This window comes from Dipodomys spectabilis, unplaced genomic scaffold (genome assembly GCF_019054845.1).
Source record: "Dipodomys spectabilis isolate Male_0828 unplaced genomic scaffold, ASM1905484v1 ptg000096l, whole genome shotgun sequence".
NCBI lineage: Eukaryota > Metazoa > Chordata > Mammalia > Rodentia > Heteromyidae > Dipodomys > Dipodomys spectabilis.
Window position 1 is genome coordinate 17,106,875 of NW_024870773.1, and position 27,911 is coordinate 17,134,785.

Consider the following 27,911-nt stretch of genomic DNA (forward strand, 5'->3'; position numbering starts at 1 on the left):
GCCCAGCCCAGGCCCAGCCCGGCCTCCGCCCGCCCGCCCGCCCGGAGCGGCATTTTTATTCAGGCGACGCTTAAGGGAGCCCGGCGCGCCCGGTGCATTGTGGGAGCGCCGCGGCCCGTTTTCGGGAGGAGGCGGAGGGCGCAAAGCGAGCCGGTAAGCGGCGGGCCTGGCGAGGGGGGGCGAGACACCAGGCTTAAAGGGGAATATCGGTCCGCAGGCCCGCGGCGGCCGTTGCAAATCCCCCTCCGGGCCGCCCGGAACCGCCGGGGAGTCGCGCCCGGGAGGCCTCTCCAGCCCTGCCTGGAGAGGGGCAGAGCCGGGGCTTGGTGGGGCCGCTTTAAAAAGAAGCGCCGCCCGCGCCGCCGCCGCCGCCGCCGCCGCGCGAGCCCGGGCAGGAGGAGGAGGAGGCGGGGGGGGGGGGGGGCGCGGCGGCGGCCACGCAGGGGTTAATCTTTTCGCCCGCCGACATTTTTGCGCGGCGGCGGCGGCGGCGGCGGAGGCCCGAGCTCGCGCGCGCGCGCGGCGGGAGGAGCAGCGCGGTGTCCCGGGCGCGGGGCCTCGGGCCTCCCCGCCCCCACCGGCCCCCCGCGGGATCCGGGCCTGCGGGCCGCTCGCTCCGCCGCGTCACCGGGGGTGGAGGGGGACCGCGGGGGGGGGGGTGGAGGTGGACGGCGGGCCCGGGCCCCGGGGATGGCGCGGCGGGCGACCCCGCGCAGCCCCGGGCCGCCCGCCAGCGGGCGCGGCACAAAGAGCGCGGCCCGGGCCCCGCCGAGACTTCCCCGGCGGCCGCCCCGAGACTTAAGGTGTCCCCAGGTTGCCAGGAGGGCGGTCCTGCCCCGCGGGCCTCGGTATGGAGAACGCGGGTGCACGCGCGGGGCCCGGGGGCTTGCGGGTAGGTAGGTACCGCCCCGGGGAGCGGGGCCACGCGCCGTGCCCGCCGCGCCCCAGCCCGCCCCGCTGACCGGCCGGCCGGTCCCGATCCCTAAACGTGCCCGGGGAGGACGGGGTTAAGCGTTGTCTTTAACTATTCGTGTCATTGTTTTAAAGGTGTAAACACGTGTCCGCGGGGTCGGAGGTGCCTCCGGGTCCCCCCCCCCCACTTTTACTGAATAACCCCTTCATCCCATGCGCCCCCCACCCTCCCTTCCCACCCCCAATAAATGTCAAGTTTCGTGTTCCAGTCTGGGTGTGAGTCTGTGACTTGTATATATCTCTTTCCACTTTTTTTTAAAAAGAGGTGCTGAGCGCCTTCTACCTGGAAGGGGTTTGACCCCCCCCACACACCACCCCACTTCACAATCAGGAGACTGAAAAGGAAGCTGGTCCCCCAAATCGTCCTCCTCGCCTTCCCCCCCCCCCGGAAGGAAATAGGGATTGGAGGTTGGAAAAGAACTGGGTTGACCCGGTGGGTCGGATTATCCCAGCACCCCACTGCCCCCGTCGCAGGGGTAAGGTGGTGTTTAAATGCATGGTTGGTTGGTTGTTTTCAACGAAAGAGTCTGCGATTTTTGTTCTGATCTTTCCCAGGCCAAGTGTGTTGTCTTGTGTTTTCCCGCTGTCTCGTCCCCCCCAAACATTTTTGTAGCAACGGTTTGGATCACAGCCCAAACTAGAGCTTTGTGAAATTGATGTTAAATGAGCAGCAATGTGCTTCCCAGGGGAGGGAAAACTCTATAAATGGGAATTATGTTCTTAATCATAAATTTTTATAGGGAAAACGGACCCTAAAACTGGGGGTGTCTGTAATTCTATGCCCAATAAAGTATCAGTCTGGAGGTTTGTAAACCCCAGGAACACATGTTGGGCTTGGCGTTATTCAGGAGGCTTCAGCTTTTTTTTTTTTTAAACAGTGGTAGCCAGTACTATAAGTGTAGTGATTTGTATGATTTAAGTGATTGTTTTCGTTGGGTACTGACATGCTAATGAGCAGTGGCATACTTTGTGGATGATGTGTGTACTGGCTTGTTGGGCGGGATGTTTGCTTTCTAGGAAACCATCAGAACTTTGCAAGAGCTCCCTTGAAGAACACAGACCTTACTTTTTTGTACGATTAAGCAGTTATTTTTAAGTTTGTGTCCTTTACTAAGGCTTCCTGTTAGTGATGGGTACTGACTGAAAAGGAAACATGTTTTGTTTTGTTTTTAAATTGGGATTAAGCATCTTGAATTTCATCAGTTGCGTTTGCAAAAATGATCCTGGCTGCAGTTTCTGTTGGATGTTTTGTTTTTCTGGGTTGAGATAAAGTCACTTTAGCTAAGACCTGTTTTGTTTTTGGTTGTGTTGTGGTTGTCATTATGGAGCTCAAGCTCAGGGCTTGGGCACTATCCCTGAGCTCTTTGACTCAAGGCTAGCATTCTACTACTTTGAACCACAGCTCCATTTCTTGTTTTCTGGTGGTTAATTGGAGATAAAAGTCCTATGGACTTTCCTGCCCAGTCTTGTTTTGAATCATGATCCTTAGATCTCAACCTCCTGGGTAGCTAGGATTACAAGTGTGAGCCCCCAGCGCCTGGCAAGACCTGTGCTTTCTAAAACACAGTGCTTTAAAAGTAGACAAGTGGAGTGATTTGCAGGGCTGTTCTAAGAACTTCACTCTAGAACCCCTGAGACTTGCTGTTCACAAGGGTAGGTGACATATACAAGCTTGCTTACCCTCATGGCCACCGGTAGAGTCACACTCCAGATGTGGATCTTCTGTAGATACTTACATAACCCTGTTTAAAAGATGATTGGTGGGGCTGGGAAGGTGGCTTAGTGGTACAGTGCTTGCCTTGCATGCATGAGGCCCTGGGTTCAATTCCTTAGCACCACAGAAGCAGAAAAAGCTGGAAGTGGCGCTGTGGCTCAAGTGGTAGAGCACTAACCTTGAGCTGAAAAGTTCAGGGACAGCATCCAGCTCCATGACTGATAAAAAACAAAACAACAACATAGAAGATGATTGGTTCTGGGTTAAACATCACCACCATGAACGAATCTCTTATGTCCATGAGGTTTTGGCATTTCAGCCATTGTCAGGGGTGTGCTTGGCTTGTTTCTTGAGTCTTCCGAGAAAGACTTCAGAGTCTTTCAATATGTCTTTGTGTTTTGGTGATGCCCAGGTGGATCCCAGAGCCGAGCTGATTGTGAGGGAGGGGAGGGGCTGAACACTGAGGAGTGTGGGCCCCAGAACCATGTCTACGCGGGAGTCCTTTAACCCGGAAAGTTATGAATTGGACAAGAGCTTCCGGTTAACCAGATTTACTGAACTGAAGGGCACAGGCTGCAAAGTGCCCCAAGATGTCCTGCAGAAATTGCTGGAGTCCTTACAAGAGAACCACTTCCAAGAGGATGAGCAGTTTCTGGGAGCTGTTATGCCAAGGCTTGGTATGTAAACCATTATTTTTTTGATACTGTACCATCCAGAAGTCAACTAGATTTATCTTCCCATGCGACCTTCACTCTTAGCAGTGGCAGAGGGACTAGTGCCAGCCAGGGAAGAGGCAAGGAAAGCAGGTAGAATACAAAGATCACTAGTGTGGTCACTTAAAGCTTTTGAGGACCAAATGAACTGACTGCTTCCTAGGAACAACACAAGCCCCCTAGTGTGTATGCATGCACTCACTAGGGGTAGTCACACCTACCTCATTGCCGACAAGCAGATGAACCCTGAAAGATGCAAGGTAAAAAGTGTCCTGCAGAAATGGTGTGTCTCTGTGGCCAAAAGTTCCTGAGGAATCCTACACAGTCGCATACCAGTCAGCAGTTTGTACATTACCAACTCGACTTCCCAGTCTATAAAATGGGACAGTACTGTGTCAGATTGTGCCCAGTGTAAATGTGCATATGTGTATATGTATGTCTCTAATTTTTTTCCTAATTGAATGTCATATTTTCTGGTTGAATTTGAACAGCTTTTTAAAAGTATACACTTACTAGCCTAGATGTATCCTAACTAGAGATACATGCAATATCCAAGTTAAGATAAGGCTGAGAAAGTGTTGCACCTGTTGTGTGGTATTTAGGACAGTGGAGGGTACAACTGCTGTGTGGTACTTAGGAACTATGAGGTATGGCTCACGATGGTGGAGGTACACTTACTTTGTGCAACATAGGGGCTGTAAGGTGTGGGTCATTGATGGTAGAGGGTACAACCTGTTATATGGTATTTAAGAACTGTTAGATATACATCATTAATCGTGGAAGGCACACTTATTACATGGTACTTACAGGCTGTTGGATGTGCATCATGGGTAGTGGTGGGTCCACCTGTTGTGTGGTATGTAGAGGGTGTCAGGTGGGATCATTGATGGCAGAGGGTATACCTGTTGTGTGGTACTTGGGTGTCAGGTATGGGTCAGGGATGGTGGAGGGTACACCTGTTATGTGGTAAGTTCGGGGCTGTCAGGTGTGGATCATTGATGGCAGTGGGTATACCTGTTGTGTGGTACTTTGGGGTCAGATGTGGGTCAGGGACAGTGGGGGGGTATACTGTTGTGTGGTACTTTGGGACTGTCAGGTGTAGATCAGGGATGGTGGGAAATGAATGAATTGTTCTTCCTGTTGAAGGCTTTCAGTCCTCCAGAAAGCCTGCAATTTCCTGCAGTGAACAGGAGGTTCTTAGTCTGGTTTTTAGACTGCATGGCACTTTCTGTGTTTCCCTAGTCCTTTCCCTAGTCTGTCTGTCACTTGGAGTTTGAATCAAGGTCCATTCCCAGCTTAAGAATTTGGGAGGTGTTTATAAACCAAAAGCTATAGCCAGAAATATGATGCCCTCCACAGGTAATTATACCAGTCATATTTTTAAAAAGTAATAAATGAAATTAATTGTAATATATTCTCTGTACCTCATAAGAAATACCTTACAAACACGAGTGTCGGTGGCTCATATTTGTAATCCCAGCTACTAAGGAGGCTGAGTCTGAGGTTGCTGTTTGAGCCAGCCCAGGCAACAAAGTCGGTAAGACTGTTATCTCCAAGTAAGCACCAGAAACAACCAGAAGTGAACAGTGGCTCAAATGGTAGAGCACTAGCTTTTAACAACTATGTTCAGATAAAGTGACCAGACCCTGAGTTCAAGCCCCAGGACCAGTACTAAAAAGAAAAAGAATCATCAGCATATATATATATAAAACATTAATTAGATGTTGAGGTTTTGGTGCTGTTGATGGTTTGGTCTGTTTTTACAATTAGAGCACATCTCAGTTTGGAACAGCTGTATTTTGAGAACTCAGGCATCCATCCCTTGAGGCCAGGGACTCTGTAGGGACAACACAACCCCAGCAGATGGTGTGCTCTCAGTTGTAAAAGGGAAGATGTGAACATTGTGAGCCTAGGAACATACTAGTCATCAGTTATTCTGTTAAGAATTGGCTAGGAAAGAAAGAAAATGCCATACAGCTGAGTAAGGTGTCACATACCCAGCACTTACGAGGCTATAGAGGATGAGAGTTTGAGGCCAGCTCTAGCCTACCAAGTGAGAACCTGTCTCCAAACAAAACAAGAAAGGAAAAAAAATCTTTACAAGGCAAATATTCAAATTTGAGTTTAGAATCCTAAAGAACAAACAAAAACTAAGCTTTCCTCTGGCTGTTTTTCAGAGTGAATAAACAGTACAGTTAGAATGGCTAGGGAGAATTTTCACTTTGGGAGATAGAGTTAAAGTGTGGCTCACACTGTCTCTGTGCTGATAGAGAGCAAGCAATGTTGGGTGATATTTGTGAACCTGCTCACATGTGCTGTTGAGATGAATTATCACACACTTTGTTGTGCGATAATTATTACACAGATGAAAACAGCCTCCATTCATTGTCTCCAATTTGTGAGACTTGCCATTAGGTGAAGTCTCTTCCCTAGCTGGATCTTCCAAGAGTTGCTGTTTTGCTATCTAGTTTAGAAAAATGAGCTTGTTTTGATAGCTTGGATTTTTATTAAGCTTGATTTTTATTTTTGGGATAGTAATAATGGCCCAACACCAGGAAAGGGAGGGGCTCTAAGCTGGTGTGACGAGAAGCAATCATCCCCATAACTTTGCTTCTGTACTGTGTGACTCTGGTATGATTTTTTTTTCTGTATTTTTTAAATTCAACTTTCTTTTGTGCTTGTACTGGGGCTTGAACTCAGCATCTCATGCTTTCTCTTGACTTTTTCACTCAAGATGGAGCTTTACCACTTGAGCCACAACTCCACTTCAAGCTTTTTGCTGGATAATTGGAGAAAAGAGTCTTCAGACTTTCCTGCCCAGGCTGGCTTTGGACTGTGGTCCTCAAGATTTCAGCCTCCTGAGTAGCTAGGATTACAAACATGAGTTGCTGACACTCTGGTTTAGGATTCCAATTTCCCAAGGAGAATCTATACGCTTCCCTTTGAACTTCATTCTGATTTTTTCCTGACATTGACTCTTGAGTGGAAAGTGGAAATGCTTCATGAGATGGAAAGGCATCCCTTCTAGAAGTGTTGAGGGGAAATGCTCAGTATCCATCTTACTTGAAATTTCTACACTATAGATGACTTTCAGAGGAAAGTAGCATACTGTGTTAGTCTTTTTTTTTTTGGGGGGGGGGGGGTCCGGTCGTGGGGCCTGAACTCTGGGCCTGGGCGCTGTCCCTCAGCTCTTCAGCTCAAGGCTAGTGCTCTACCACTTGAGCCACAGTGCCACTTCCGGCTTTTTTTTTTCTTTTTGCTTATGTGGTGCTGAGGAATCGAACTCAGGGCCTCAGGCATGCAAGGCAGGCGCTCTACCACTGAGCAACTTTCCCAGCCCACTGTGTTAGTCTTGAGGATACCAAAACTGATCCAGAAAAAGGGAATTCTTTATATTTAGACCATCAGTGCTCTCTACTATCTTCCTAAATAAAGTGAGATACTTCTTATGGGCTCATTGAGCTATTTCCTTCTTTAAAAAGTGTGATTGTATAGGTACTAGATGTTTATGTATGATGTTTTTGTATGCACTTGGTTGGAAACATTGAAATCCTATTCTTTGAATTCCTTTTCATTTTGATTAAAATTCTGTTGGGAAAGTAGAATAATATCTAAAGACATACCCAGTACCTACAGATAATCCATTCATGCTACTGACATATTTAAAGAAATTCTGTATGGCTCTAGGTGTGTTGGCTTACACATGTAACCTCAGCTACTTGGGAAGGCAAAGATTAAGAGGATTATAGTTCAGGGCCAGTCTAGGCAGAAAGCTCATATATGTATCATCCCAGGACACATAGGTAGAAAGCAGGATTTCGTTCCCAGGCTAGCCCCAGGACCCTGGCTAAAATGAAAGCAAAAGATGGCTGGTGGCATGGCTCAAATGATAGAATGCCTGCCTAGCAAGGGCAGGGCCCTGACTTCAAACATCAGCACTACTAACAAACAAAAATGCACTTCTTGGGTCTGGGAAGGTGGCTCAGTGGTAGAGTGCTTGCCTTGCATACATGAGGCCCTGGGTTTGATTCCTCAGCACCACATAAACAGAAAAAGCTGGAAGTGGCGCCATGGCTCAAGTGGTAGAGTGCTAGCCTTGAGCTGAAAAGCTCAGGGACAGCGCCCAGACCCAGAGTTCAGGCCCCACGACTGCCAAAGAAGGAAAAAAAAAGCACTTCTTAGGATACCAGTCGTGTGCTATAATAATACAGAAAAATGTTTTGTTCAAGGCATCATTACAATTTTAAATTTGTACCATATAGAAGTTGTGTCTAGATGACTAACACAGTTTTGTTTTTTTTTTCAAGTACTGGGGCTTGAGCTCAGGGCCTGGACACTGTCCCTTAACTTCTTTTGCTTAAGGCTAACACTCCACCACTTGGGCCACAACTCCACTTCCAGCTTTTTTGTAGTTTATTGAAGATAAAGAATCTCACATATTTCCTACCAGGCTGGTTTTGAACCTAGATCTCAGATTTCAGCCTCCTGAGTAGCTAGGATTACAGGCATAAACTGCTGGTGCCTGGCAATAAACACATTTTTGCTCCTATTTTCTACCTTAAGCTAGTCATGTTTTCTGTTTATTTCAGTTATGCTTCTTGATAGGAAACACATAGCTTCATGGCAGTATGGGTTTCAATAAGTGTCTTACACAGGCTGGGCACCGGTGGCTCACGCCTGTAATCCTAGCTACTCAGGAGCTGAGATCTGAGGATCGAGGTTCAAAGCCAGCCTGGGCATGAAAGTTTGTGAGACTGACTCTTTTTTTTTTTTTGGTCGGTCGTGGGGCTTGAACTCTGGGCCTGGGCGCTGTCCCTCAGCTCTTCAGCTCAAGGTGAGCGCTTTACCACTTGAGTTACAGTGCCACTTCCGGTTTTTCTGGTGGTTTATTGGAGATAGGAGTCTCACGGTCTCTCCTGCCCGGGTTGGCTTTGAACCGCGATCCTCAGATCTCAGCCTCCTGAGTAGCTAGGATTACAGGCATGAGCCACCAGCGCCCGGCTGAGACTCACTCTTATCTCCAATAAACCACTAGAAAACCGGAAGTGGCGCTGTGGCTCAAGTGATAGAGTACTAGCCTTGAGCTGAAGAGCACAGGGACCGTTCAGGCCCCAGGACCAACAAAAAAAAAAGTGTCTTACACAGAAATTGTCCAGAGTGTTAACTGTACAAAATCCAACAGTTTCTTCTTTTACTTTTGATGCTGATCCCCTCGGTCCTCCCAGGCATTGGAATGGATACCTGCGTCATTCCTTTGAGGCATGGTGGTCTTTCTTTGGTTCAAACCACAGATTACATTTATCCAATCGTAGACGATCCTTACATGATGGTAAGTTTGACCTACTGTGTTTTTATAACTTATATGTGGTTTGTATTGTGGCTGGGCTTTTCTGTGGGCTCTTGGTTTCTGTGTTGCTGTCTCCCAGAAGTAGTACTCTAGCACCACATTTCAGCAGGAGAGCAGGGAAGTCAGGAAAGCAGTCTTGTGCCTGATTGCACCTCTGGGCAGGAGAGCACTTATTGTTTCAGCAGAGTGCTGTGGACTGAGAGCTGATAGTACTTTCTGCTTTCTTCCCCTGTAACTTTCTTTTGTGGATAGTTTTGTTTTCTGTGCTTTTTTTTTTTGGTGCCAGTCCTGAGGCTTGAAATCAGGGTCTGTGCTAATTCTTGAGCTTCTTTGCTCAAGGTTAGTTGTCTCCCACTTGAGTCACAGCTCCACTTCCAGTTTACGGGCTTTCCGGCCTGGGATGGCTTCAAAATGTGATCCTCAGATCTCACCACCTGTGTTTTAGGCTTGAGATGTTCTTGTATTGGGTGATAGGACTAAGTCTAAATGTTTCCTTTTGGAAGTAAAGGAACTGAGCATCTCCTCACAGTTCTTGCACATCTCTTTTGATAAATGTTATAATGAGTTGGCTACTGCCTACCCAGCCACCTGAGTACCTATCTACTGCTCTGTTATATGCCACTGTGTGTGATATGTATCTGACCTCTGAGTTACAGTTCCTGGCCATTGGCCATGCACTGTGGAGCAGTATTTCCCAGTCCTATCTGTGTGCTTGCAGCTGCAAACCTCCTTAATCTATTCATCCCAAACTCCACTTCTTTACCAACCAAAAAGAGCCAGTGAAGAGACATGAAAGCCCCACTTGTTACAAAATGCCCAGTGTCCTTCGTCCATGGCTTATAGTCTTGAGGTAGCAAGATGCAAACTGTTCACCTCTCAGTGCCTGTCAGGAGTAAACAGGCGACTAGGAACCAGTACTCTCTCCTCCCCACATCTGTTCCCTCTGAACAAGTCTTCATAGATGGACAGATGAGCCACACCCTAGTACCTTACCTGACCAGGTAGTGGACATCTTCAAAAAAAATTTTTTTTAACGTTAGCCATAGTGTATCTTAAACAGGTAACAAGTACTTTTTTGGGGTGTGTGTGTTGGGGTGGGCAGGTAACTAGGAATCAAACCCAGGATGTTGCATTGTACTTGCTAGGCAAGTACTTTGCCACTGAGCTATATCCCAGCCTTATTTATTTATTATTTTCCAGTCATGAGGCTTGAACTTAGGGCCTGGGACTTGTCCCTGAGCTCTACCAGGATAGAACTCTACCACTTTGAGCCACAACACCATTTCTATTAGACATCTTAAAACCAGAACTCATCCTTTTTCCAGCATCTATTAAAAAGCATTTGAGAGCAACCAGCCAGTCTCTGCACCCTGACCAGTGATTGACATCTCATGGCTTTGACTACTTGCTGGATGTTGATCAGGCTTGGTGATGCTGAAAGTAGGTCTGCTGAGGGTTGTGAGTTTGTCAGGAATCCACAAAACATCAATTAAACATCAAGATACTACTACTTTGGAGTTTAAGTATTTATCCTTAAGTCACAAGAAAAACATCATTTCCTCTATATAAAAATTTAGTAATCTAATAGTTGCAACTTATGTTTTTTAAAAAAATTGACTATAGTAATAAAAAAATACTACCACATTTCTATTGAATGCTATTTAAGTTCCTCATAAAATGATAAAAGTTTTCTGGGAATTTTTTTCCAGTCCTGGGGCTCAAACTCAGGGTCTGGGCACTGTCCCTGAGCTTCTTTTGCTCAAGCACTGTACCACCTAAGCCACAGCTGTGGTACTGAAGAATTGAACCCAGGGCTTCATGTATGCAAGGCAGTCTATCACTAAGCCACCTTCCTAGCCCAGAAATTTTTTTTTTTAAGAAAACAATCTGAATTTAGGCCTGAATATTTATTTCTTCTGGGTTTTTTTGTTTCTCAATATAATTTCCTGCTTATTGTTGCTTATAGGCTCGCGCCTATAATCCTAGCTATTCAAGAAGGCTGAGATCTGATGGTCAGGGTTGAAAGCCAGCCCCGGCAGGAAAGTCCAGGAGACTCTTTATCTCCAATTAACCACCAGAAAATTGGAAGTGGCACTGTGGCTTAAGTGGTAGAGTGCTCACCTTGAGCTGAAGAGGTCAGGGACAACACCCAGGCCCAGAGTTCAAGCCCTACAACTGACTTTAAAAAAAAAAGCTATAAGAATGTCGGGGGGGGGGGGGGGGCGGGGGGCCTGGGAAAGTGGCTCAGTGGTAGAATGCTTGCCTCTCATGCATGAGGTTCTGGGTTCGATTCCTCAGCACCACATAAACAGAAAAACCCGGAAGTGGGTCTATGGCCCAAGTGGTAGAGCGCTAGCCTTGAGCTGAAAAGCTGAGGGACAGCGCCCAGGCCCAGAGTTCAAGCCCCACAACCGGGGAAAACAAAAAAAACAAAACAAAACAAAAATGTCTGGAGGGGCTGGAAAGGTGGCTCAGTGGTAGAGCACTTGCCTTGCATGCATGAGGCCCTGGGTTTGATTCCTTAGCACCATATAAGCAAAAAGAAAAAAGCCGGAAGTGGCGCTGTGGCTCAAGTGGTAGAGCACTAGCCTTGAGCTGAAGAGCTGAGGGACAGTGCTCAGGCCCAGAGTTCAGGTCCCACGACCGGACCCCCCCCCCCCCAAAAAAAAAAAAAAACTAAGAATGTCTGGGTCCAAGTATATAAAATTCACCTTCTTTTCTTTGTTTCTTTCTTCCTTTCTTTCTTTCATTCTTTCTTTCTTTTTTTGTTGGTCATAAGGCTTGTGTTCTACCACTTTGAGCCACAGCTCCACTTCCAATTTTCTGGTGGTTAATTGGAGATAAGAGTCTTATGGACTTTCCTGCCTAGGCTGGCTTTGAACTACACTCCTCAGATCTCAGCCTCCTGAGTAGCTGACAGGTTTGAGCCTCTGGCACCTGGCTCATTTCCTTTTCTATAACCACACAAGTCAACATATTCGTAGAATCTGTTTCGTTAAGTATAGGTTCCAAGTTTTAGATAGTTTTCAGCCTCTTATTCCCTGACTCATTTTCCCAGACCATTCAGTCCAATCCAGCTTCTCTGACTGACTGCCTCCTCCACACTCCCTTAGCTGAACAAATCAGGCTTCTTATACTCCTTGTGGGGAAGGTGGAGTGCATTCATTGTTCTCAGGAGGTACTAAGTGGGAATGGTGATGGATGTGTGCTATGGATAGGTAACCACCCTGCTGACCAGGAGCTGCCTTTCCTGGAAAGTCCCGGCATTTTCTTCAGAGGTTTGGTGTTTAATTCTACAGATGGAAAGTCCCTGCTTGTCCTTTCTCACATCTCCCCTCTCTTCCTAGGGCAGAATAGCATGTGCCAATGTCCTCAGTGACCTCTATGCAATGGGGGTCACAGAGTGTGACAATATGCTGATGCTCCTTGGAGTCAGTAATAAAATGACGGACAGGGTAAGTAGAAGGCCCAGTCTGTGCTGTCTTGGTAGTGTCATTTGACCTGGTGAGACGTCTTTTCCTGCCCTGAATGTGAGGAGCCCTGCCTCACTATGTGGTTTCCAATATTCCTTCTGGCTGTCCACTTTGGGTAATTATCAGAACATTAAAATGAATGTCTGACCACTTCAGCTTTTTATTTTCTGCCACTTGCCCCCTTGTCTTCCAGCTAGACCAACAGCTAGATACTTTTGTGGGTTTGGTATAAAGTTCAGGCCATGGTAATAGGAACTTAATGCCAGGTATGTCAGCCAGGAACTGCCCTATGGTCCTGGGTGTGCAAGGCTTAGAGAGCGAGGTACTTCGTTGATGGCTGGGGTGTCACTGGCAGAGGCTGCTGCCATCCCTGCCCACACTCACTTCTTTGCTACGACCCTCAGTGTCTGTGTCCTCACCAGCTCTTCTTTGAACCAGAGATGAATTCCTGCTTAGATTATTTTTAACAGGTACTTGTTTTTAATCCCCTTTCTATTCTCAATAAAACCATTTGCCTTGCTTTATAGTAGGCCCTTCTTGTGTACTGGCAGTGCTGGTGTGAGCTCTGAACATTTGTACTGAGCAGTCTGAGCAAGGGCTTTTGGTGTGTACATTACCATTGTAGGCCTCAGCAAGTCTCAGCCCTCCTTGGTAAAGTAGTAATCCTCCTTGAAGGCAGGGCTTATATGCATATAGTTAATCTTAGAATTCTTAGTTCTTTTTTTTTCTTTAATTACTTTGGTGGTACTAGGGGATTGAACTTGCCCTAGTGTTCGTTTCACAAAGCATTCTGCCATTTGACCCACATCCCCAGTTTTGTTTTTTTTAATATATGTATATATGTTTTTTTTTTTCTCTTTTTCTTTATTATTGTGGAAATACCATACAAAGGAGTTACAATTACATGGGCAAGATAGTGAGTAGATTTCTTATCAAACAACATCCCCAGTTTTTGCCTTTTTTTTTTTAAAATAAAAGTCTCTCCCTTTTGTTCCCCATGACCACCCTTGAACCATGAGCCTCCTACCTCTACTTTCTGAATAGCAGGGATTGTGGGTGTGCACCCTCACGTCCATCAAGAGCTGATTCTTGCTAGTCAGCAGACTTGGGACCAGGTGCAAGCATCCATGACATATACTGGTACTCAGTACACTCCTGCCTGAGCTTCCTTCACTGAAGTGCCCAGCTAGCACTGGTAGCAGGCTGGTATTCCCTTGCTTTTGTTACACCCTGCCCTGGCTGCCAGCTTTCAGAACTTCCTTAGGAGTTGGTGATCCTTTTATAAGTGTGGGACCCACATTCTTGGGGTTTCAACAGAATTATTTAACTTTTCATTTGTGTCCTTTTAAACCCTAGGAAAGAGATAAAGTCATACCCCTAATTATACAGGGTTTTAAAGATGCGGCAGAGGAAGCAGGAACGTCAGTGACAGGTGGCCAAACAGTGTTAAACCCCTGGATTGTTCTAGGAGGAGTCGCCACAACCGTCTGCCAGCCCAATGAATTTATCATGTAAGTCGGTTCCTGTTGTTCTCTGTTTTTAAAAACACATATATAAAAGTGTTACTCACACACACACTGAAGGTATAAATAGAGTGTTTGATTCCAAATACTGAGTGCAGTCATCACCTGAGTGAGTTTTAGAACATTTTGCATTATCTAACAAGAAACCCATTCCCCACTCCTGCCCTATGCTACCATATTGTCTAAGCTCATCCATTTTGTAGCTCAGGTCAATACTTCAATCCTATGAAACTATTCTCTATGAATTTTAGATGTATGCTTTTTTTTTTTTTTCCATACTGGATCTGACTGTGTAGCCCAGTCTGGCCCTGAAATCCTGATCTTCCTGTGTCAGCCTCCTAGGTACACATCAACTTGCCTGTCTCAATCTTAGAAACTTAATCAAGATATAGTTCACCTAACGAGATCTCATAGTACATACTTGAGCATTTGTCTAGTATAGGGTTGTACAGCCTTGGCCCCTGTTCAGTTGCCAGAAGGTCTCCTTCACTTCCATGCATTAGCCATCACTTCCAGTTCCCACCTCGCCCTGCAGGTCACTCGTCTGCTTATCTGTAGGCCTTTGCCTGTTGGGAACATTTTACATAAGGACATCCTGCAGTATTTGGCATTTGTTTCTGGTTTCCTCTAACATGTTTTCAGGTTGTAGCGTAAGTCTGAAATGCTTTCTTTAAGCAGTGATTCTGCGATGAACATTTTATGTGTGAGTTTTTAATACAGAAACATTGCTCTACATCCCCTCCAGAAGTGATTTTTTATTGTGGCTTTGTGTGTGCGTGTGCATGCACGCGCATCCACATGTATGTACAGTACAGGAGAACCCTCTCATCCTGCTCATGACTGGTGCTCTACTACTTGAGCCCTGCCTCTACTTCCAGCCTTTTGCTGGTTAATTAGAGATAAGAGTCTCAGCTTTGTCTGTCCAGGATGGCTTACTATCCTCAGATCTCAGCCTCCTGAGTAGCTGAGATTGTAGGCTGAGTCACTGGTGCCTAGCTATTGGACAAGCATCTCAGGACAGGTTGTTACTTTCTATTTTTGATATCTTGCAAGGAAAACCACACTGCCTGATTTCCTGAAGGCCGCAGAACTCCACTTTTTTATTTTTTAGATGGACACTGGTGGGTACTGTGTTTGCTGGCCCATAATTTCAAAGGTGTGGGAAAGAATCTGTAGTTCAGAAGCCCCGGCCTGTCGCTGGGCCCCAGTCCCTGCCTCAGCGCCCTCTCCACCAGTCCTGTATTGTTAACCAGGATGCCATTGACACTACACATGAACTTTAGTGAGTGGACCTTGCAGTTAGGCATGATGTCTATGAATGAGAAATTTTGCTAGAGCAGGTGATGTGTAGTGATAATTCTGAAAGCTGTCATAGAGGCTCCACCACAGTGAGTAAGTGAGCTAGCTTTCCTCATCCTGTCTGGCATCAGGGAACAAACTTCTGGGTCTTTGCTATTCTGCTTGGTGGTTTACTGGCACTGGGGCTTGAACTCAGGGCCTCAGCCTCTTGCTTGACTGGCATTCTTCCAGTTGAGCCACACCTCCAGTTCTGGCATTTTGTTGGTTAATTGGAGGTAGAGTCTCACAGCTTTTCTGTCTGGGCTGGCTTTGAACTCTGATCCTCAGATCTCAGCTTCCTGAATACCTTATCTTAACCTTACTCTTTTTTTGTTTTTTTTTTTGTCGGTCGTGGGGCTTGAACTCTGGGCCTGGGCACTGTCCCTCAGCTCTTCAGCTCAAGGCGAGCGCTCTACCACTTGAGCTACAGCGCCACTTCCGGTTTTCTGGTAGTTTATTGGAGATAGGAGTCTCACGGTCTCTACTGCCCGGGCTGGCTTTGAACCGCGATCCTCAGATCTCAGCCTCCTGAGTAGCTAGGATTACAGGCGTGAGCCACCAGCGCCCGGCTTAACCTTACTCTTAAGATTAAAGGTTGAGAATATTTTTGCTTGTCTGTCTGTTTTTTTGTTTTTGTTTTTGTTTTTTTTGTGCCAGTACTAGGTATTGAACTTAGGGCCTCACATTCTTGCTCAGCTTTTTTTAAGTTGAACATATTTTTCACATATTCATATCTCTTGCCTATTTTCTAAGTGATGGAGGTTATTTGTAGGGACACTATAAGATGAATGAGCCTGAACATTTGATAAAAAAAATGGTTCGTAGCCAGGCACTGGTGGCTCACGCCTGTAATCCTAGATACAAAGGAGGTTGAGATCTGAGGATCATGGTTTAAAGCCAACCTGAGCAGGAAAGTCCATGAGTCTCTTATCTCCAATAAACCACCAGAAAACCGGAAGTGGCGCTGTAGCTCAAGTGGTAGAACGCTCACCTTGAGTTGAAAAGCTGAGAGATAGTGTCCAGACCCAGAGTTTAAGCCCCACAACCAAAAAAAAAAATTGTTCATAAACCTAAAAGTATCCACATGGCGTATGGTGTGTGTTATGTTGTGTGTGCACATGCGTGTGCAAATGTGTGCATATGCCAAGTGCTGGTTCTGGGGCTTAGACTCAGGGCCTTGTGTCCTCATTCAGCTTTTTTTGGGTAAAGCTGGTACTCCCCAACCTGAACTGTACCTCCAGCCTGGTATTTTGCTGGTTAATTGGAGATAGTGTCTTTTGAGCTTTTCTGTCTGGGCTAGCTTTGAATGGCAATCCTGTCTCACCCTCCTGAGTAGCTAGGATTGGAGACTGAGTCCCGTGCACCTTATCCCCATAGTTTTATCATAATTACCTTGAAATAAATTCATAAATTACACATAACCAATGAAGTGGAAGAACTTGCCAGCTTTCAAATAAGGCTAAGCCTGCTATGAGAAGGTCTAGTTTTTTTTTTTTTGCCAATTCTGCAGTGTCACAGAAATTATATTGTGCAAAGCTGACAATGGACATGCTTATTATGGGTTAGCTTGGGGGCTGAGGCTTATTTCTAAAGTATGTGCCCTGGCTTGCTTTTGCACTGAGTACTCACATGGCCCAAAGCCAGGAGATGGGCCTAATGAAGTGAGAAGGCCTGAGTGGTAGACTTGTATCCTGGAAGTGAAGATGCAGATAGAATAGCCATTCTCTTCAGAATCAGTCTGTTTCTTCACAAGGAGTTTTTCATTGTTTGTCTTCTGTTAAGGACTTCCCTAACATACCAGCTAGGGAACTTTACTCAGTCTGAAACCTGAATGAAGAAATTAACAAAACATGGACCAACCAGATCCCATAACTCAAAATAATTACCCCCCTGAGTGTCTACCATGTACACAGTCATAAACCAGTAGTCTTGGAGAGGTCGTGTTGCCTTTGATCATTTTGAACTCTGCCAGTAAGCCATGTGCACTCACACGAGGCCTGCTGGAACCTGTGAACATTACATGACTTGCTGCTTTGCACATTTTGGGGGGATGAGGACAGGGACAAGGTCTTGCTGTGTAGCCCAGGGTAGCCTCAAACTCAAGATCCTCCTGCTCAGCTTCCCCAGGTGCCTGGATTACAAGTGTGCACGGAAAGTCCAGCTATATTTAAAAAAAATCTGTAGATAATTAATTCCTACATTTAAGCCCATGGGTACCTGCATTTCCCCAGGTAGGAGGGTATTCAGCTGTATCCAGTGGATGGAGGACAGGGTGATGGTTGGCTTACATTTAAATAACAGCATTTCCCCAACTCGAACATGCTCTTTTTCTTCACTTCAGGCCAGATAATGCAGTACCAGGGGATGTGCTAGTGCTGACTAAGCCCCTGGGGACGCAGGTCGCTGTGGCGGTCCACCAGTGGCTGGATATCGTGAGTAAATTTCCACTTGTGTGGATGGCTAGCTTTTGGATTGGGGGGGGATTTTTGTTAGGTGGTTTTGAAAATGAAATTCTTGTTTTAAACCCAGGAAGTTTCGTTAAGGCCTTTAAAAAATCCTAAAGTAGTCTTTATTCTTCTATGAAATATAATTTTGATGTACTGAGTTTGTGAAGTGGGTAACCCCCAAACTGGACTTGAGAGATTTTTTGTAAGGAACTAGGAGGCTTCATCTGCTTATTGGGTACTGAAAATAGTTTTGTCTTTTACGTCTTAAACCTCTAAAAAATGAGGAGGGCTGGAGTGGAGACTCAGATGCCTGCTTGGCAAGTGCAAGGCAAAATGTGGAGGAGGGTTTTGGATATGATGTTTGTCATATAAATGGCATATCTTTACTTGAGTTTGGGGTTGTTGCTTTGTTTTGCCTTCAAACTGATGAACAACTAAGATCATCTAAGTGTTAATTCTCAGCAATTTTCCCACTTGAGTTTTAATCATGCTTCAGATTTTAATTTTTTTTATTGATTTATTTTTGTATCAGTCCTGGGCCTGAACTCAGGGCCGAGGCACTGTTCCTGAGCACTTTTGCTAAAGGCTGGCACGCTACCACTTGAGTCACAGCTCCACTGCTGGCTTTTTTTTTTTTTTTGGGTAGCTTATTAAAGATTAGAGTCTCACAGACTTTCCTGGAAGATCTCAGATCTCAGATTCCTGAGTTGCCAGGGTTACAGCTGGGAGCTATAGGATTTTCTTCTTTAACATAGCAACTCAAAGGTTATGTCATCTCTTTATCTATAAGGTGTTGTTTTAGTTTCTATAATTGATACTAGCAGTTCTCTATTAAGAAGATATACACAATGGAATTCTATGCCTCCATCAGAAAGAATGACAATGCCCCATTTGTTAGGAAATGGAAAGACTCAGAAAAAAATATCCTAAGTGAAGTAAGCCAGGCCTAAAGAAACATAGGTCCCATGGTTTCCCTTATTTGCAATAAGTAGTATATATCTGAGACAACCAGAAAAGGTCAGATAAGATGATGTTAAGCGAAATTAACCCCAAGATAAGGACATAGGTGGTTTTCTTTCTTGCTATTGTTTCTAACGTATTTATAAGGTGCCACCTGATTTTTTTTTTGTTTTGTATGTCCCTCCCCAAGGTATAACCTCTGTTTTTACTGTATTTGATGTTGGTATAATTTGGGGAGTAGAAGGGAAAAACCAATTGTTGGATACAGGTTGACCCATTGCAACAATGAGATGTAAAAGACGCTATGTTGAAAAATGAACTTTATAATTTCGGCAGGGATGGGGGGTGGGAGGGTGAAGGGGGGGCCAGCAGTGTAGTTGTGGAGATGGGAGGGGAAGGGATGGTAGGGGAAAACAGGAGGAGGCAACAATGCTTGATAAGAAATGCACTCATTACCTTGCTCATGTGATCGTAACCCCTCTGTACGGTATTTTTACAATAAAAAGCTTATTTTGAAAAAAAGAAAAAGCAGTAATTTTTTTGTTATTTACTAGATGAATCTTTTCTTGATGGGACAGAGTAAGGACTTCTGTGACACAGACCTGTTCTTTCCCAGCTTGGAGTCCCTTCCAGGGTGGCCTGCAGGTGTCTGTCTAGCATAACTGCCCAGGCCTGCAGAGACTTGCAAGGGAGCCAGGAGCAGGCGAGGGGGTAAGGGGAGTCTTTCTGCTCTCCACCTCAGCTTGACACATCTTAACTTAAAAACGTGTTTTCAAAATGTTTAGAACTTACGAAAGCAGATTCCAAGTACTGTGTAACAGTACAGTGTTGTGGGGTTTTGTGTATATGTGTACTAGTACTGGGGCTTGAACTCAGTACTGTGTTTTCATTTGGCTTTTTTTTTTTGCTTAAGACTAGTGCTCTATCACTTGAACCATACCTCTACTTCCAGCTCTTTGCTGGTTAATTAGAGATAAGAGTTTCAAGAGCTTTTCTGTCTGGGCTGGCTTTAAACCTCTGCTCTAGATCTCAGCCTCATAAGTAGCTAGGATTACAGATGTGAGCCACCAGTGCCCTGCCAGAGTGCATTTTATAAAATCTAGAAACAATCAAGAGTGTGTTGTTTTGGACTCTATATTATGAGAAAGGCAGGAAATAGTAAGTACAGACTTGAGAGTAGTTGTTACTGCTGGGAGACAGGTACCATGATAAATAGATGGCCGGTGTTCCTAATCCATAGTTACTGCACTGGATACTGGATATTGGATTTTGTTTTATGGTACTAGGTATCAAACAGCCTGGCATATGGTAGGCAGGCTCTCTATCTGTGACCCCCACTAACTTGATAATCCTGCCAAAGAAGAGCAAACTACAGCCCTGGGTTCACTCCTTCCTTCCTTCCTTCCTTCCTTCCTTCCTTCCTTCCTTCCTTCCTTCCTTCCTTCCTTCCTTCCTTCCTTCCTTCCTTCCTTCCTTTCTCTCCCCCCCCTCCTTTCTCTGCTTATGGGATGTTCCTATATCCTGTAGATTTATATATCAAGTGAACTATGATGTTTGATTATAGAACTGTGGGGTGAACAGAAAAGACAGCATAATAAGTCTGATGGACACTTAAGATACACAGACAAGCGAAGCACTCTTCATTTTTGGTACAAAACTATTAAATAACCAACACCATTGGCCCTGGAGGCAGGGGTGTCATGCAGTGCATGCTTAGTGTGCAGGCAGCCTGGGGCTTATCCTCACCACAGAGAGAAAACAAAACTCTGTACAAGATGGCTAGGAGATGAACTGCTCTTTTTGTCAGTGGCTGGAAGGAAAGATTAATTACAATTTCTCCCTCTTTTCCACCTATGTTTCTGCTGTTAGCCTGAAAAATGGAATAAAATTAAGCTCGTAGTCACCCAAGAAGATGTAGAGTTGGCATACCAGGAGGCAATGATGAACATGGCCCGGCTCAACAGGACAGGTATGGGGCCGGGAACAGCTGGGAAGGCTGGGTGCATATATTTTAGGCTTCTTAGGCCATATAGTGTCACTTGACTCTTACTGCTTTCTTTCTACACATGTTTAATTGCCAGGTTTGGCTAGTGACCACAAGCCATCTTCTCTTGGCACTAGGTCTCCTTCCGTCAGTCACTCACGGGAATCGAGAGTCCCGGAGTCCTTATGGTGATGGCCCTTACAGTTGTCCAACTTCATGGTGTCGTGAGAGTGACACCCAGTCAGTAGGCACTGGTCGGTTTTGAATAGTGATGGTTTCCCAGTGCGATCTCGCCCCACATGCTGCTGGGCATAGCAGCATGCCATACATCTTGTGCTCAGCCTTCTGGGTTGCACCATGGTGCATGTGCTTGGTAGGCTGTATGTGTTCTACGCATCTTTTGACTTAAGATAGTTTGGATACAGCATTATCACTGCCCTATTGTGCATTGAGGAACATCTATACTTTGTGTGTTCACAGGAGAAAAGTATTAAATGAGACTTTTGTATTAGGGGGGGAAAAGCTGACCAAGGGAAATCACTGGATAAGTTTCAGCACCTTATACACGTAGTTTTTTCTTGCATTCTAAAGTAGTATATAAGCTGTGTCCTTAAATAGTTGTTTCTCTGTTGTGTTGTCTACCATTTAATGGTGTTGGAATCTTCTCTGTGTATAGCTGTAGTGCATTCATTTTTACTTCTGTATAATTTTCCAGTGTTTGCTTGACTTGTCTGGTTCATTGTTGGTGGACATTTGAATTAGTTACTTCTGTAGAACTTTGGTGGCTGAGCCTCTATTACCTATGCCTCAGCCTTTCTAAATAGTGCAAACTGGCTTTTAAATGTTATTCCCATTTACATCAGGGCACTACATTTAACTTCTTTTTATTTTTGTGCTGGCCCTGGGGCTTGAACTCAGGGCCTGGACACTGTCCCTGAGATTTTGTGATCAAGGCTAGTGCTCTAATACTTGGAGCCACAACAGCATTTCCAGCTTTTTGATGGTTAATTGAAGATAAAGAATCTCACAGACATAACTGCCCAGGCTAGCTTTGAAGTGTGATTCTTAGATCTCAGCCTTCTGAGTAGCTAGGATTGCAGGTGTAAGCCACCAGCACCCGGCTCTTTTAATTTCTTTTTTATGTCTGTCTTTCCATTTATTTTTATGGTTTTTCTTCTGCAAAAGATTGACATGCTTAATACAGTTTTTAGAAAATAAGAGAAGATTGGCCACTGACCCAGCACTCCCAAATACATCTTAGTATTTTATGTTTCTCTAGGCTTGGATGACCCTTTAATCTGTATTGCTAAGTGAAAGCTGTGTACTATATGACCACATGCTATAAAGGGAAAACTCTAGAAACAGTACATAGATCAGAGGCTACCAGGGCTAAAGGGTAGGGCACAGGATGGCAGAACAGTGACACTGCTTGTGATGAAAGTAGTGGTGGCTGTGTTGGACATTTATAAAAAGTAGAATTAACATACAGCTGCCATGTAACCTGGATTTTAGTTGATTTATTAGCACATTTGATCAGCTGCACTGTATGCAAAATAATAGAACAGGCCAACCTCAAGATTATGTGGGAAATTCCTGCCCTTAAGCCCCAAATGGCTCCAAAAAAATAAAGTTGATGACTTTTCTTAAGAGCATGAAATGAGTCCCAGAGCTCAGGGGCCTCAGGCAGAAGCATCGAGACTTCAAGTCTAGTCTGAACTACATAGTAAGACCCTACCTCAAAAATAAGAAGTAAATAGAAATGTAAAAGAAAGGAAGTTTTCAAACAATTCCTTTCTAGTAAGAGCATTTTGATTTTAAGTCAGGCATTCTGTACTAGTCCTGTGTGATTTTAGGACAATTTAACAGTTTTCCATCCCTTGATTGTAATTCTTTTGTGTGGTCTTTTCAGTTTACTGGGAAATCATGCGGTGAAGATGCTGATAGGTTCCCAGTGGCTCAAATTAAAATAAGGCATTAGCTTTCCCAACTTCACACTGGCTTTTGATGACTTTTATACTGTATTTTTCATGATTCTTGACAAAATGAGGAATTTTGAGGTCACTGGGTAACAGTCATCCATCTGCCCCCTCAGCTGCAGGACTCATGCACACGTTCAATGCCCACGCAGCCACAGACATCACAGGCTTTGGGATTTTGGGCCATGCACAGAACCTGGCGAAGCAACAGAGGAATGAGGTGTCCTTTGTAATTCACAACCTTCCTGTGCTGGCCAAGATGGCTGCTGTGAGCAAAGCCTGTGGGAACATGTTTGGCCTCATGCATGGGACCTGCCCAGAGACATCAGGTAGGAAGACCTGGGGCCCAGCTCTGGGTTCACTGGGGCTCGGTGATGCATGAATGTGTCCCCACTTTCTGGGAGGTCCCTCCTGTGTATGTGAGACCCACAGCTGCCATTTTGAGTTAATGTCCTCGTTCTCCATATGGCCATATGGTGGTGCTGTAGGTTAAATAAATCATTACCCAGCTTTCACTGGAAACATAAAGTGTCTAAAACTGTTTTAAGAATAAAATGGTATATTGTGCTTTAAAATGCTATTTCTCTTTACCATACCTCTTCTTGTTCACCTTTTAGCTCTCCCTATTTTATTTTTTAACTTCTTTAGCTTCTCTCATTTCTGTTTCCTTTATAACTACTTTTATACCCCGAGGATTTAGAAGATACAGATGCCTAGAGACCTGGCTCCTAGAAAACCTAATGCCTGGTTGGGGGGGGGGGGGTTACTTTCCTGGAAGGTTGTGGTACTAGGCCAAAGGTGGGTACTACAAAGCCCTTCCCAGACTCTCAGCCTTAGTTGCCAAAACCAAAAGTATCTCCTAGGAAACAGATTATTTTTCCTGCTGACTGTGTGTGTCTGCCACCTAGTGGGCACTGAGTGAATTTTTTATTTTCTTTATTCAGGAGTGAGAAGTTTTTGGTGGGCCTGGTAGTGCCAGTCTGTAACATGAGCACTTGGGAGGCAGAGGAAGGAGGATTTTGAGGTTGAGGACAACCTGAGCTATCTACAGAGGGAGGTTGTCTCAAAACAAACACATTTTTCAAAGCTTTTTTTCACAAGTATACAAAAGGAACATTTTTATTCATAAATATGTCTCTTAGTTTAGCACAGAACAGTAGCTACCATGTATATTACTAAGGCTCACACACCTAACTGCGCAGTATTAAGTGGTTCAGATGGGTTATTTCCAGATGTATGTGTTTTGTAATAGTAAGATTTGCCAAGCTGAGCACTGGTGACTTATGTTTGTAATCCTCGCTGTTCAGGAAGCTGAGATCTGAGGATCATGATTCAAAGCTAGCCTATGCTAAAGTCCATGAGACTCTTCAATTAACCAGAAACTGGAAGTAAAGCTGGTTCAAATAGTAGAACACTAGCCTTGAGCACAAAAACTCAGGGACAGTGTCCAGTCCCTGAGTTCAAGTCCTAGAAACACACACACACACAAAAGAAGATTTTGCCAAAAAATTACTTCGTCTACAGAATTTGAGGTCATAGAGGGGATCCTTTTTTTTCTGCCAAAGGCTCTTTGGATAGAGCTAGCACCAATCTTAGACCGTACAAAATTGTCAGCTTTAGAATTAGTCTGCTATCTTGGTCAGACATTCATTAACTCCTAATGTGATAGCTGGAACTTCTTTCCTGAGGCATGTGACACTAGGTGAAGCTAATGATGTTGCTACTCACACCTGCTTTTCCAGGTTTGGGTTGGAGGGGGATTTGGAATTTGAGTTCTGTCTCCATTGGTCATGTTAGAACCAGACCCATCCGTTTCTATGGCCTTCTTCAGTCCCACCCTTGCCTTAGTCGAATGAAAAGAGCAACTTGAACAAGGCTTGGTTGCCTTCCTCTGTTGGGAAGCAGTTTTGGAGAAGCCATGGACTGTTCTCTGCATGTGACCACTAATGCTGAGTCTTTTCCTTTGTCAGGAGGCCTTCTGATCTGCTTACCACGTGAGCAAGCAGCTCGGTTCTGTGCGGAGATAAAGTCCCCCAAATACGGCGAAGGCCACCAAGCATGGATTATTGGGATTGTAGAGAAGGGTAACCGCACGGCCAGAATCATAGACAAACCCCGGATCATCGAAGTCGCGGTGGCCACTCAGAACGCAAACCCCACGCCTGGTGCCACCTCCTAATCTAGGCAGTAATAGCTACTTGGTTGTGTTTTTTAATAGATCTATTTCCTTTATCATCACTTCAATTAAAGACTTACGAACAGCAAAAATTTCATTGTGTCTACACATCTAGTGACCTTAGATGGGTTTGTGAGTGGATGCAATTAATAAGATGAAATCCATGGCCTTCTCTCCTGTTACATTAACTGCAGACGCACCCAATCTTGAGGCAGCTTCTGAGTTGAGAATTATATTGTTATCCAATACTGTTGATTCATTTTGAATCTTTAGACACGTATCTCTTGCCGCATAGGCTCTTTCTCAAGGTGCTTCCCCACAGCACAGACACTACAAGAGTAGTGCCACATAGCAGTCTGTGTCTCTTCCCTTTGTGTGTATTTATCATATCAGTCTGTTTTTCAGTGTCTCGGATGGTATTCTGGAAAGAACTGGGAAGCTCCATGGTGGCCTCCTGTAGTACGAGGTTGCATGGTTCCTTTGAGTCTTTGATTCTGACCCAGGACATTCTCCAACAGTAATTCATTCAGTTCACCAAGCCGGGTGCTTCGCTCTGCATGGAAAGCACTTTGAAGACAAAGAAGAAATCTTGCTTTTTTTTTTTTTTTTTTTTGGTAGCCTTCCTGATATTTACAGTAATAACATTTGTTTTCTTTACTGATGGCAGAAAAGGATACTTTTTGCAGTGTAATTAGATGTTGTACAGTGCAACAAGGAATTGCCTTCGATGGGGGTTCATGTACAGTTCTCAGTGACAACTCAGTATATAACTAACTACGCAAATCATTTTTAAATATAATCAGTAATAAAGACTGTTCTGTGGATGGTAGTGTTTCACACATTTTATATTTTGTATAGTGATCTTGGGCCTTTCTGTCCTATGGTCAGCAGCGCCATAGCCCATTCTTAGCATTACTTGCCCTTCGCGCCAGTACTTTTCTTGTGCACGCTTCTTGTGATCTGTGTTAAATCTGCATTGCCAGCGTTGCAGCTTGAACGTAAACTTGTTATTCAAATAAATATTTAATTTTTTTAATTGCTCTTGTATAATCAGATGCCCCTTTTAGTATTATTTTAGAAGCATTGGGAGGGTTTTGCCTAAAGTACAATTTATCGGGGAAAACTAGATTTTAGTTTTATAAAACTTTTAAGTCTTTCATGGGACCTATATTTTCTTGAATTAAATTTTGTAGTTCTAGAACAAATAGGCAATCTAAAAGGGTGATATCTGTGTTACTTAAAGCAGAGGCTTCCTTATTGTTACCTACTGAGCAGTTCAGAGGGCTTCCCATCGCTAAGCGCAGGGCACCCTCCCATGTCTGTCTTCATGAGAGAAAACCCTGGCTTTGCAAGTTGCTGAACGCTTCCTGCTCGCAAGCACCAAAGCTGCGCTTGTGATCCAACTGACCCTACTACAGGAAACCACTGCCCAGCAGATGAAGCTCCCTGCCAGGAAGAGGCTGCAGTGTGGGCATGCCCTCCGGGGGCCATGTATACCTGGAGCAGAAGCCACCGGATCTGGGGTCCAGCTGAGGAGGCTGCCACAGGAGGGACACTGATGGGACATTTTATAGAAATGTATACAGATATTGGTCCTTAAAAGCTGCCCACCAGTGGTCTGCAAAATAAAATTTGTTGGAAACCTCTGAGTGCACAAAATGACCTGTTGAGCTTTTTCTGGTTTTTTTGTTTTGTTTTTTGTTAATGTGACATCTAATTCTGTGTCATCTGTCCCATTTGCTGGGACTCTCCTTGGTGGTGGGCATACTGAAAGCAGTGAAGCAGCTAATCCCTGGAGAGCCTCTTAGTAAGATTCACATTCATAGAGGAAGGACCTGCACACTCCAGGTCCGTGGTGTTCATGACCAGTCCTAGGGGAAAGGACTTGACTGTAAAGTGGTAATTTTCCTTAAAGACGGATTTGGGTCCTCTTGGACTGCCATCGTCTGACTGTTAAAAGAGACCTCCTTGCTCTTTTCCTCAGACTCACAGAATCAGGATGGAAGTATGCTTACAAAGATTCAAAACCTTCACTCATCGCCAAAGGAGTGTTGCAAAGGTTAGGAATGAAAAGAAGGTGGATATGATTTTGCAGTGTGCTTTTTCGTTGTGTTTTCAATCTGGGCCATTCTATTTTCCATGTCTGAGCTATGGCTCAGCAAAAGAGGAATGGGGCGGGGGGGGGGGGGGAAGGGGGGGAGAGGAGAATAGGGGGAGGGAGAGGGTACCTTGAATCAAGTGACTTCTTAGCCAAAGTCTTAAATAGAACATTTTAAGATAAAGCAAACAGTAGATAAATTGAGCGTGAAGTGTGTTGGTCTTGATATACTGGTCTGTTGTATAAATCCTGTGATACAGTTATATCTAAAAATACAGTCTTAAAATGCACAGGATTGGTCAATACTTGCCAGAGAATGGTTCCCTGCTGAGCCAGTTCTTCAACATCAGTTTGCAAAACATTAGAACAAGCCAGTTATTAACAGACTATTGAAATATCTACATTGTGTTTGAGTCTAAGAAAACCATAAGTATTTTGTAAGCAATAATGTACTTTTTGACTCCGTATATTATAGTCTTCCAAGTTCTTCATGCCTTACAATGAATAAACTTTATTTTTTAACTGTTCGGATGATAAGATATGTGAGTTGGTCACAGTCTGAATGTTTAACTTTTGTGTTGTTGGTCCTGGGGCCTGAATTCTGGGCTTGGAGGGTATCTCTCCCTGAGCTTTTGCACTCTACCACTTGAACCACAGCTCCATGTCCAGCTTTTTGTGGTTAATAGTCTCACAGACTTTTCTGTCTGGGCTGGCTCTGAACTGCCGTACTCAGATGTCAGCCTCTTGAGTAGCAGGATTCTGGGTGTGAGCCACCAGCATCAGGCTTTGAATTTTAACATTGTTAAGAGCTTGTGAACTGTGGTCATTGTTCAGGTTGTCTTTGACACTTTCCTACCGGAAGCCTTACATGGTCATCCTGTCAGCCTTCCTTCTACTTAACTAACAAATATATACCACCAGTGCTGTAGTCCAGTTGTCTGTAGGACACCAATTTGGATGGCAGGATGGAAAGTCAGTAAAATATTTAGGGGCCCCACCGGTTTTAAGGCAGTTTCTTGATCAGTGGCAGTGAGGCCCTGGACAACATAGCAGAGTGACAACTTTTAGTAACCAAATTTCCTCCAGTGAGGCTAGGATTTCCTGGGCAGACAAGGCCTGGACTGGCAATGATCTCATAAATGAGGTCTCCACACTCAAGATGGTCTGTACTTGTTACCACAATTTTCCCA

General features: G+C 44.7%; 1 protein-coding gene across 5 annotated transcripts; it reads left to right on the forward strand.

Moving 5' to 3' along the window:
- Positions 1–24,660, forward strand: Sephs1 (selenophosphate synthetase 1). 5 transcript variants are annotated; one of them, XM_042686127.1, is made up of 9 exons: positions 1–153; positions 3,099–3,363; positions 8,625–8,728; positions 12,094–12,201; positions 13,576–13,730; positions 17,422–17,512; positions 20,357–20,456; positions 22,600–22,776; positions 24,418–24,660. In XM_042686127.1, exons 2-9 carry the CDS (start codon positions 3,171–3,173, stop codon positions 24,624–24,626), a joined length of 1,137 nt encoding a protein of 378 aa, XP_042542061.1. In that variant the 5' UTR covers positions 1–153; positions 3,099–3,170; the 3' UTR covers positions 24,627–24,660. The 5 variants fall into 5 exon arrangements, with proteins under 5 accessions (XP_042542061.1, XP_042542060.1, XP_042542062.1 ...); XM_042686126.1 differs by having other exon boundaries at positions 12–153; positions 13,609–13,730; positions 22,564–22,776; XM_042686125.1 differs by having other exon boundaries at positions 16–153; positions 22,564–22,776.
- The last annotated feature ends 3,251 nt before the right edge of the window (positions 24,661–27,911 follow it).